General features: G+C 36.3%; 2 protein-coding genes and 3 gene segments (V, D, J or C); 2 read left to right on the top strand and 3 right to left on the bottom strand.

Moving 5' to 3' along the window:
• Positions 1-11,864, bottom strand: part of LOC121913208 — an 899,212-nt gene that overhangs the window by 246,425 nt on the left and 640,923 nt on the right.
• The window catches only part of LOC121913212, a 747,540-nt gene that overhangs the window by 105,356 nt on the left and 630,320 nt on the right, over positions 1-11,864 (top strand).
• The window catches only part of LOC121913210, a 756,822-nt gene that overhangs the window by 118,114 nt on the left and 626,844 nt on the right, over positions 1-11,864 (bottom strand).
• Positions 1-11,864, top strand: part of LOC121913183 (transcription initiation factor TFIID subunit 12-like) — a 133,199-nt gene that overhangs the window by 58,275 nt on the left and 63,060 nt on the right.
• LOC121913206 overlaps positions 1-11,864 on the bottom strand; it is a 36,082-nt gene that overhangs the window by 8,598 nt on the left and 15,620 nt on the right. The window contains exons 1-4 of one of the 6 annotated variants that reach the window (XM_042435916.1): positions 9,827-9,930; positions 8,516-8,791; positions 7,035-7,283; positions 5,807-6,102 (exon numbers count right to left, since the gene is read on the bottom strand). The exons of 2 other annotated variants lie outside the window; for them this stretch is intronic. In XM_042435916.1, coding sequence (XP_042291850.1) covers positions 5,951-6,102; positions 7,035-7,283; positions 8,516-8,791; positions 9,827-9,887 — 738 coding nt within the window. In that variant the 5' untranslated portion in view covers positions 9,888-9,930 and the 3' untranslated portion in view covers positions 5,807-5,950. Of the gene's footprint in view, positions 1-2,847; positions 3,334-4,230; positions 4,327-5,048; positions 5,091-5,806; positions 6,103-7,034; positions 7,284-8,515; positions 8,792-9,826; positions 9,931-11,864 lie in introns of those variants that run through there. 3 more of the 6 variants (XM_042435913.1, XM_042435918.1, XM_042435917.1) reach the window with 3 other exon arrangements.

The raw sequence follows: 11,864 nt of genomic DNA, 5'->3' as shown, positions 1-11,864 counted from the left end.
CTGATGAAGGATTAGGGATGGAGGGATGAAGTGATGGGGAGAGGAAAGGGGTGAGGTGTGAGAGTTGAGGAACATAGAATGGAGGGTTGAGGGTCGATGATGGATGTATGGTATGTCGACTGGACAACGACTGCCGACAGTGGGGAGGTAGGAGGGAACAGGGGGGAGAAGTTGAGACTCTGAGTGGGGGAACTGTCTCTCCAGTCCATCACCTGGATAGAGCCCCCAAAAAGAACTTCATGCGGAGATGTGTTCAAGAACGTGGCTGGAGTATGGTTCTGGAGAAATCGCCAACTTGTGCGAAACTTGCAGGTTTGCAACCAGGAACATGTAGCAACTCACCTGGTTTGGCGATGAGGTCGGGAGCAAGCGCTTTGGCTTAAGGCTGGGTTCGGCCTTACTGACCTTTGGATAACATGCTGAAGTGTGGAGCGAGGCTGGATATGATGTCCTTGAGGATTTCTTGTTTATAATGGTCGGCGACGATATAACGTGGGAACGAGGATGACTAAGACCTCTCTTGCCCCCAAAGAAGGGCTTCGATGATGACTTGGCATGGTTCATCGAGCAGGGTGGGGGGGGCGTGGGGGCAGTTGAAGTGGCCGATTGGAGGTGAACCACCTACAACTGCTGTAACCCCGGAAACAGAAGGAGACACTGAGTCAGTGCAACTGTACGTTGCGAGAACAGGCAATGTGGTTGTCTCTGGAAAGGTCGAGTGTCAGGACTTGGTGGAAACTGTGGGACAATCACGTATGAAAAATGGATGGTCTGGCGGTCGAAATGGTTCTTTGGAGATAATGGCAATTAGCGCTTTAGGATATAGTGGTGAGAGGGCCGCTGCACCTAACATAGGCTCCCCTGAAGGAGGGATAAATAAATGATAAACATCAGCGAAGGGAATTTTTCACGTAAATGCTGGCAACCCAAACCTTGTTCCTATTAGACAAAGAAATGTAGGTTTATTTATATCACACAGTTCATTCACTTATTCAATTTTCATGTTTTTAAAGACTTTAATAGAGTGAATCTAAAAGAGAACCTAAAATAATGTAAACATGTATGTACACTATATACAAATAAATAAATACAGGCGATAAAGACGACATCAGAAGAATAATGAAGCTGCAGAGTTGTAATTAATTAGTTACTGCTTATAAACGTCTTACTAGACAGTGGTACCACCTTGTTAATCGGTGTTTCTACATTATAAATAAACTTTTCTGACACAACCTTCAAGCCCAGAAAGTAAGGAACCTCACAGTTTACTGCAGATCAGATGGACTTTAGTCCTCAAACAGGAATTTTATAATTGTATTTGTAACGGTGATATACAGTAAGATTTACAACACTTTCTGTGTACATGCATACATGTGTACTGCATGAAATGTACCACTGTATATGGATCCCTGTTGAGCAGATGAAGAAACTGTAAACAATAAGAAATCTGTTAAAAATAAGCCAAAAAACAACATTCCCTTACCTGCGCTGATGGTACAGCCCAGAGCTAAGGCTAACAGGCAGCAGTAGATGTTCACCCACATCCTCGTACACATCATCATTGACCACAGCTTCTGTCTGAACAGGAACTCAGCTGTCTGCTTATATACCTGTGTTCCTCTAACAAGATGTCACATCCTTAAAACATCTTCTTTTTATGGTCAGCACAAACTGATGATTCCTTTCTTTTGGTGAACTTTCTGTAGATGACTAAAAATACTGTGTGGTCATAGACATTTACACGTAGATACCACATTAGGAGCTGCTAGTCATTGTATCAATGCATCAATACATATATATTCTATCTGCTCTTACAGATATCATAACACTGAATTATCAATCAATCAATCAATCAGTCTATTTTCCAGCAGTTTGGGTTGTCATATTATACTAGACTAGAATTTATGTGTAATACAGAACTTTGTTGATCAAAAATGATGGTTTTCACACCAAAATACTTCTGTTTAAAGCAAAGTAACAGTATAGGCTAATATTACATTAAATTCAAGTCAAGCCTACGTTTTGTAATTATTTCAGAAGTATTTTCTGTTGTCATATTGCACTGTAATACGGCTACTATGATGATTTAACAAATACAAGATAAGGACTCAGTATGTATTTAATAGTTACATCAATGTATTTCAACATGCTTCATACTTCTGCTTTAATGATGTCCTATTTTCACACACTGACATTTCCACACTGTTTAAATAAATGATGCATACAGTTACATCATCAGCTGATGTAAGTGGTTCCAGTGTAACAGCTCACTCAGTTGTTTTGTAGACACAAAACCAAAAGCAGCAGGAACATGAAATGAGTAGTGGGCTGCATGTTTGTGTACAAGAGACATTGTCAGTATAAATTTAGCCCTAATCTCATATGAGTTTAGTCCACATGAAAGCAGCAGTTATCACTTCCTCTAAGGTTACTTTATTGTTTAATGTTGCTGATATAACCAGAATGACTGTGTCTGTCCTGTGAAACAGTCAAACAGCAGGAATAATATGCTAACATTACTTTATTGTTTTCATGCTAATGTGCCATTTTTTTCAAGCTAACAAGACTTAATTGTTCTCATGCCAACATAACAAATACCAGTCAAACAGAGGGATTTATATGCTAACGTTCTGTTATTGTTTTCAAGCAGACGACACTTTGTTATTTTCATGCTAATGTTATTTGTATGAGGGTTGCATCTGTACTTTTAACCAGTGGTGCTGGTTGATGGTTTGGGACACACCCAGTTTATTTGTCACTACCTGTAGAGCTAACTTTGTGTAGCTTGTGTTAGCGCTACGATTGCTACTAGCTGCTGCTTCTCACTGGAATATGTCTAATATATTAGCTAGCCAGAGCTGTCTGTCAAAGGCAAAAAAAAGTTTCAGAAATGCAAAAATGACACATACAAGTCATTTTAAAGGTTTGCAGCAAGTTGCTTTATTTCTAAATACTGAAATGTCCATATATAAGCTGTCATGACATTGCGGCTACATATTTTCTTCCCCTGCTGCATGCGTAAATGCAAAGTAACAGTAAGTCAACATCACTACAATAATAATTGTAATTCTTTTAAAAGTATATTCAGTTTTCATATTTAGTTGGAATATAAATTTAGCCCAAAGCTCATAGTTTAGTCAATGTGAAAGAGAGAAAGAGACTGTTTAGCTGTGCGGGTTGTTCACCACCTCTGTCAACCAGACCTGTTTCCTGTCAGACTGTATGAGGATGAACACTGTTGACAGGTTGGTTTTTACCGCTCTTGTTTCTGTGTGATGGAGGATCAGAGATGATTTTCTGTTTCTGCTGTGTGTTGCTTCTGTATCTGTTGCGCTACAATGGAGAGAAGGTAAACATAGAGATGATTAAAGATATTTTCAATTCACTTCTGTTGCAACTTCATCAGTCAGCATCACACATTTAAAAGAGTGCATTATGTTTATGTTAATGGTTACAGTAATGAGGAACATGACATGTCTGTCCATGTCTTTGTCTGTTAATTATGAGGATATCTCAAAGGCTACTTCTTCAATTTTAAAGATATCTGGTAGAAAGTTGAGCCTTGGGACAATGAATGTGAGAAAGAACCAGTTATAGCAATAGCACCATCATGTGGCCGTTCTGAGGCACTTCACATTTTGGCTCATGATTCCTGAAACGTTAAGTGGAGAAGCTGAATTATTTTTCATGGTTAAAAACTGATTTATAAATAAAGAACATGCACATTTACACCCAGACAGAGTTTCACTACTCACATCTGATCAATTTGAATCAAAGCTGATACATATAATATTTGAATGAGACTGAAAAAAAAGTTATTATGACCATTTTCTATAATTTCAGTAAGTGTGACAGATCTGACATAAACTGCTATGAGTCATAAATTCAAATTTAGATGACATGTGCACATTTCAACTTTGAACCATCCTGGTTCATGTGACCACATTTCACCAATAAGTGGCGCTACAAGAACATAATGAATTAAAATGGCCGTCACTCAATATTTATTTGTCTGATTCAGCCAAACTTCTGCTCAGTTCATCTTTGTACAAATCTCTGAGCTACTATAATGTCTGTGAGTGTTTGCGAGTTGATATCCAGTTATTCCTGCTGTTATAAGTAAAATCTGAAAATATTGAGTCTTTCTTGAGTTTAAAATATCATCTGACTGTATTTAAAACAATATTTGCTGCTCAACATTTTCATATCCACAACTTTCAGGTCATTCACCTCTTCTCCAGATAGTGACGGTGATGCTGATCATCAGGATTAAAGAAAGTATTACGATCACCACACGAACAGGCATCTGCCACAGGTAAGGAGAGGCTGGAAGACAAGGAAACATTCACAATCACTAATTAGTTTCTTTCATTTTAATCTTGGTATAATGAATATTACTGTAAATCTAGTGTCTTTTCCACATACTCTGAATACATACCTTCATCTTTGAACTCATGTTTTCACATCTTCGTTGTAAGCTCTGATGTACACCTGTTATGACTTTGTTTCATCATGTGATCATACCTGTGTTTGTGTGTGCAGGTGTAGTTGAAGGTGTCTTTTTATCTTCTGTGTGGGATCGTTCAAATCAAGGTTGTAGGTTTGTTTTTAACTTTGGTGGGACAGTTTTTGTCGGACGGCCAAAACAGTTGTGTATGTGCACTTGGTCTCCATCTCTTTTCCTGCTCATATGTACACGCCACACACAGAAAGAGCCTGACTCTGCAAAATGTTTACTTTACTGAATATGCATTTGATGACCTGCCTGAAACCAAACTTGTATCATGAGTTTTTATTTATATAAATCTGAGATGAAAATTAATATTTAAAATTGACATTTCATAGACCGTCACAGTAAATAAATAAAAAATAAATGTATAACAGCCTGTAGTTGATGTGTTAATGTGTTTGAATGATCTGTTGTAAAGTTTTCTAACCTCACCTCTGCAGCTCTACTTTTATAATTCAACATTTAGATCTGGTTCATTTTACTCATTTACTTGTTCATTTTCTATTTGGGTTTATTGACTTATTTATTGCAGTCATACCTGTGTTTGCAGCTGGTGGTGATGTTGATCCTTCATCATCATCTGTGCAGAATAGAGAAAATATATATTACAGGGCAGAAAATGTATTTTACTACTAACTGTTTACAGAATGTCACAAAATGATTCAGTTTTTGAAAAAGGAACAACACTACTTTAATATTTGTGGTGAGTCAGCAACAGTTCAAGTTCTCACAACAAAAACCACCAGAATGTTGAGCATGTTGTGTGCTCGACTTCCAACATTGAAACTATAGTTTCACTTGAACACAGTGTTAAAACTTTCTTAGGCTCTTATATCTGCATCTGTTTGTTTAATTACTGCATTTAAAGTGTTTTCTGCTTTTTTGTTCCTCTTTGAGTTCTTGTCTCTGGGCTCTCAGATCAATAAAAGCTTTTAATCAGTTTAACAATTCAACATTTAAATCTGTTTCATTTTACTCATTTTCTTTTCGGGTTTCTTGATGTGACTTATCTATTGCAGTCATACCTTTGTTTGCAGTTGGTGGTGATGTTGTAGAAGTTGTTGTAGGTGATGTTGGTTTTTTTTTATCTTCTGTGCAGAATAGAGAAAATATATATTACAGGGCAGAAAATGTATTTTACTACAGCTAACTGTTTACAGAATGTCACAAAATGATTCAGTTTTTGAGAAAGTTACAACGTTACTTTAATATTTGTGCTGAGTCAGCAACGGTTCAAGTTCTCACAACAAAATCCACCTGAATGTTGAGCGTGTTGTGTGCTCGACTTCCAACATTGAAACTATATTTTCGCTTGAACACAGTGTTAAAACTTTCCCAGGCTCTTATATCTGTATCTGTTTGTTTAATTACTGCATTTAAAGTGTTTTCTGTTGTTTTGTTCATTTAGATCGATCACCTTTAATCAGTTTAATTTAACATTTAGATCTGTTTTATCTTACTCCCTTTCTTCTTTTTGTTTCCGGGTTTCTTGGTGTGACTTCGTTTCTTTGTTGTTGTTGTTGGTGGTGGTGCTGGTACAGTTGTTGTTGCTGTAGTTGTAGTTGAGGTTGTCGGTGGTGTCCTGTTTGCCTCTGTGTGAGATGGAGGAAATAGATACAACAAGGCAGCAAAATGCATTTTACCACAGAAAGTTATGAATTCATTCACCAATTTTAAAACAGGAAATAGGTGATGGCCAGTTTTGTGGTGAGTTATCAAGCAGAGCAAATGTTCTCATGACTTAAACCACTTGAATGTTGAGGATATTGTTTCTGTTTAATTTGAAGCAGCATTAAAGTTTCTCTCTTATTTGAACTGATCATATTTGTTATTGTTCAGTCTTGTGTGTCGTTATATTTCTGCATATAACTCTCTGTAACACCAGGCTAGCTGTTTCCTTCTGTTTCCAGTCTTTATGCTAAGCTAAGCTAACCGGCTGCTGGCTGTAGCTTCATGTTTAATGGACAGATATGAATGTGGTATCGATCTAAGTGGTGGTACCAGTTTTTCCTTTCATTTGTCACCCGTCTGTATTTTACATATACTGAATATACGTTGCCTGTAAAAAGTTTTCACCCCTCTTGGAATTTTTCATGTTTTTTGACACTGATCAATAGAAAATACTCTTATGTGTCAAAGTAGAAACAGATCTCTACAAAGTGATCTAAATTAATTACAAATATAAATACATCATCTGTTTTATTTGTAAAATATAGATCTGGAAAGACACTTGTAACTATCACATTCAAATAAATGTAGTGGAGTAAAAAGTACAATATTCTCCTCTGAGATCTAGCGGACAGGAAGTAGAAAGTAACATCAAATGGTTCCTAAAAACTGTATTTAAGTAAATGTACTTAGTTACATTCCACCACTGGTTGATCTTCTCTTCTAACTCTCAGTAAGAAAGTTAAACATGTTAATAAATTTACCAAAATGTCAGATTATTCCTTTAAATAACTTCTTCTCTGTGCTTTACCTGCCTTCATATTTTTGTGTGTGTCTTTGAGTTCTTGTGTCTCACCTCTCTCAGACTGATCACCTTTGCTCACGTTTAGATTTGCAGCTGGTTTTCCATCACAGTAGTACAGTCCAGAGTCACCAGGCTGCACGTCTGGTATATTCAGATACTTGTCAACAGCTGAAACATGAGGCCTGATTTGTTGTTGTTTTCCAGCAATCTCTCTGGTCCATGTTGGAACATGTGACCCTCCAACATCAGGACATGTCAGAGTGACGCTGGACTTCTCTGCAATACTGACTATTGTTGTTCCTGTGAGCAACAAACATTAAGTTAGTAAAAACCAAGATTCATGTTTTATAACATGCCATCATAAACACATGTATTCATGATAAAGTCAGTGACACATGGAAGAGTTTTGTTCCAAAACAAGATTTTCTTTGATAAACTAACTTCTGTTTCTACACAAAGTGGAGAATTGTTACAGTCACTAAAAGTTCTCTTACTGTATTGATACATAACTTAAAGCTGCACTAATATATTGGCTGATATCAGCTTATCAGACTGTTTGTGTCGGCCACTAATTAACAGAAACATCAGTACAGAAATATGACAGATAAATAAAGGTTTGAGGTCATTTAGAAACAGTTTCTGCACTGATGAGTTTATTTTTACACTGCAAAGTGTCCTGTGCAGAACACACTGTGATCACACTTTGAAGTGATGCTTATTGAAAATGTTATAATCTTAAACCAGCAGTCAGGTGTCCATATGAACAGTGAAAGAGGTTTTCCTCGCTGTAATCATTCCTCCTGTTCATACTGGATATTAAAAGATCCTTCAAATGTGCTTTCAATGGAAGTGATGGAGGCCAAAATCCACAGTGTGTCCACACAGTCATTTAAAAGTCTGTGTGAAGCTTATATTCAGCTTCAGCAGTCTGAGTTAGTCATATCAAGTGGATATCTGACACATTTACAGTCTTTTTAGCATCAAATTCCCTCTTTGTGTTTCCTCGGACAGTGTTTCCCTGTTGAGCTGCAGGTGGAAGTATAGTAACAAAAAGAGGAACTTTGGTACTAAAAAGACTGTAACGTTGAAAGATATCTACTTGATTTGACTCATTTGGACGCTGAAGATAAACTTATCATATTAGCTTCAGATAAACTTTTAAATACATTTTTGCACAGAAGGAGGACTGTGGATTTTGTCCCCATCACTTCCATTGTAAGGTCATTATGAAGGGATCTTCTAATGGTCAGTATGAACAGGAGGAATGATTACAGCAAGAAAAACAGCTTTAATGTTCATTTGAGCTCCTGACTGTTGGTTATAAGTTCCTAAATGAGGTTTTAGAGAAAAGGACTTAATTCAGGTGTTTGTTTCCTGTGTGACTCTACATGAACAAGACGACCTGTTCCTTTAAAAGGAAAAGAACAATAGAAATTAGGTATTAGAGAACTTTAAAAAGATATTTTTCTTCACTGACTATAAAAAGCTGTTTATTAATTTACCACAATAACTTTGACAGAGTTTGATGTTACCTGATGGGATCACCGTCAGTTCCACAGCTGCTTCATTATTACACAAGTATTTTCCAGAGTCTGAGACAGCAACTCTAAAGATGTGCAGCGACTTATCTGCTAATGAACCGTATCGTTTGTGGGGGTCATTGAATCTTTGGTCTCTGTCACCATCAGCTATTAATATGTCAACTGTGTTTCCATTAATCTCTCTGCTCCACATCACTTTACCCTCCACAGAGTGAGAACAACGCAGAAAGACTTGTTGCTCATCTTCGACTATTTGATGGATTATTTCTGCAAAAGAAACACAGTTTACAATAACTAAACATCCATTTTCAGAATGTCAACATTTCTAGTATTGCAAAGAACTGAAAAGTTGTTTTCCATCAGAGTCAGAATCACATTTAACTGTCGAGTGCAAACTGCTAATCATGAAAAACATGAAGACCTTAAAGCATTACTGCACTTCACTTTTAACTTCTGACTTTACATCATTCACACCATCAGCTAATGTGTGTGTGGTGGTGGGGGGGCAGCGGTCACAATGCACTGCAACCTTACATGTGGTTTTGTGTGCGTGCACATTTGTGCACCACCGTCTCTTGTCACTGTGTGAGTCTGTAGCTATTTTAGATCATTTTTAGATCATATAAATATATGTAGGTTAGACTATGTTTGCACCTTCATATCACTGTTCATCTCTTTTTATTATCAGTATTAATGTTTGTTTATAATATGTTTATTTATATGGTCGTAGTGTATGTTATATATAATGTAATATATATATATATATATATATATATATATATATATATATATATATATATAAATTGTATATATATAATATAATATTTTTATTTTTGATTTCCTTTTCATCTTTATTACTATTTCTATCTTTAATCTTAGCAGCTATAGGCTAATCTAGGAGGGCCTAAACTGCATTTCACTGCACATTGTATTGTTTGTTTTGTGTACGTGACCAATAAACAACTTTGAACTTGATTTATTCAAATACATGACTATGACAATGAACCTGAACGTGTTTCAACAAATCACTAAAATCTCTATAAAATACTTTATACATCAGCTAAATTCACTGTATGGAGAAACTGACCTTTACCTTCAGACTACGATATGAACAATATGTAAAATACTGGAAACAATGGACAACATACTTTATATGTGTCTATAAGATGTATCATGCTGCACTCTTTTAGCCTGAAAACACCAGTCAAAATAAAAAGTTGCACCACATTCATCACTCACTCTATGACATGAACAAACATGAACATTATTATTAAAGCTGATGAAAAAGAGTAAAGTTCTTACCTGCTGTCACATTACAGCCCAGAACTAAAGCTAACAGGCAGCTGCAGATGTTCATCCTCATCCTCCAACAGACTGAACCACAATGAACAGAGACAGTTTCTATCTGAGAGAACAGGAACTCAGTGTATACGTGTGTTCCTCTGACTTTAAAGGCTGCACCCTCACCTCTCAAATATCTTTCTTTTTCTTTCTTTGTGGTTAATGAACACTGATGAGGAAACTCTAGTGTGAACAGTGTGATCATGTTTCAAACGGACAGTTCCGGGACATGAAAGTAACTCAAATGACTTTATTACATATTAGTTATTATTGTTTTTAAACTGAGACTGAGAGACTTTAAAATTTTACTCGCTGATATTTCTTAGTTTTTTGTTTTAATGTGTGTGTGTGTGTGTGTGTGTGTGTGTGTGTGTGTGTGTGTGTGTGATGGTTGTTTTGTGTGAATGAACTGTCTTCTTGTGATCTTGTATGTATGTAATTTGTTCTCAGGTCTCTTGCTGAAGAGATTTTGGTCTCAATGTGATTTCCTGAACAGATAAAGATGAACTAACTAACAAATTAGATTCACAGATCTTTTAAAAAATGTTTTAATTCATTTGTTTGCAGATTCATTCTTTTTAATTTTAGGAAAGTAATGATTTGATTTGTACACAAAGGCATTCACATATTATAAAAACACACTTTTACCTACATACAGTATGTTCCAACACTGTCTCATAAATTACCTTCATGTACGACTTAATAACAGCAAATATAAAATTGATCTGATGAATCTATGTACAATATTTACTCTCTTTTAGCTTTGGTTATTTCTACTTGAACTCCTGAGAACAATATCTGGCTCTTTATCTCATCACCATTGAAAAACTAACGAGCAGGTCAAAGAAACTCAAACTAATCAACTTAAAATCATCGACAGACAGGTGATCTGTGGGAAATGCAGTTAGAAACAGTGACTGATGTTTAGCAAAAAAAACAAAAATAGATCACATTTTTAAAAAGAAATTCAACAACCAAAGAAAAGAAACTGAACGAGAGCTGCCAAAGAAAGAAGAAAGCAAACCACCACATTTTGGGTGAACATAGTTCGAGACTATATTTAGGCTTTGAGGTCTAACCATACACAGACACTAAGGTCACACTCTCATGATGGTGAACAGTGGGAAAGACATTCAACTGTGTAGTGTTGGCTGGAAACAGGTTTGTCATTCTTCTAAAATAGCACAAAGACGCTAAAAGTGTCAGATCAAAGCAGTAAAACAGATGATGTTCACACTTACCGTATTTTCTCTAATAGTGGCCGGGGCCTTTATTTACCTCAACTGAAGAGGGTACCAGGCCTTTATTGGAAGCAGGCTTATATTAGAGAGAGGCCTTTATTCCTAATTCCCTCTGTTTGATAAGTATATTCGCTCATATTGTAGTACGAAGCCTCCCTGTTTTCTGATCTGCTTCCATTTCCTCTGTTAAATTTTTGTTACTGCATTATGCTATTAATAAAATTAAAAGCTTTCACTTCCCAATTTTTATTGTTAAACATTACCCAAACATTTCAATAAAACTTGTGTGAAGTATGACCAGTCAAGTACGAGAGGGGAAATATGTCCAGTGTCAGTTAAAAACTAAACAAATCTGAGGTAACATTATGCTGGATATAAACATTAATAGCCAGTTAACAGCACAGTCAAATATCAAATATCAATCAGCTGTCTCTCTAACGTTAGCTCCAAGCTAACTTTCTTCTTCCCACCTCCAGTTAGCCGTGCTCTCCTCTTGTCAGCTAACAGCAGCTCACGCTTCTGTCTTTTCCAGTATCTGATTCTTATCAGCTCAGTGTCAAAATGTCTTGCAGCTTTCACTCCTTAATTTTCCTCCACATATTGCAAAACTCTCTCTTTGAATTTGACGTCAAACTTCCATCTGGTGGGTGCCATGTTCGCTCTCTACAGTGTTGTACATGGATGTCTAAAGAGTTCTCTTTATACATCTAATCACTGACACTTGCACAGGTCCTATATGGTACTTTAATTATACCTAC

Source organism: Thunnus maccoyii, chromosome 15, assembly GCF_910596095.1.
Source record: "Thunnus maccoyii chromosome 15, fThuMac1.1, whole genome shotgun sequence".
NCBI lineage: Eukaryota > Metazoa > Chordata > Actinopteri > Scombriformes > Scombridae > Thunnus > Thunnus maccoyii.
The sequence above is the reverse complement of the archived record's forward strand: the minus strand, read 5'-3'. Positions and strand labels throughout refer to the sequence as shown.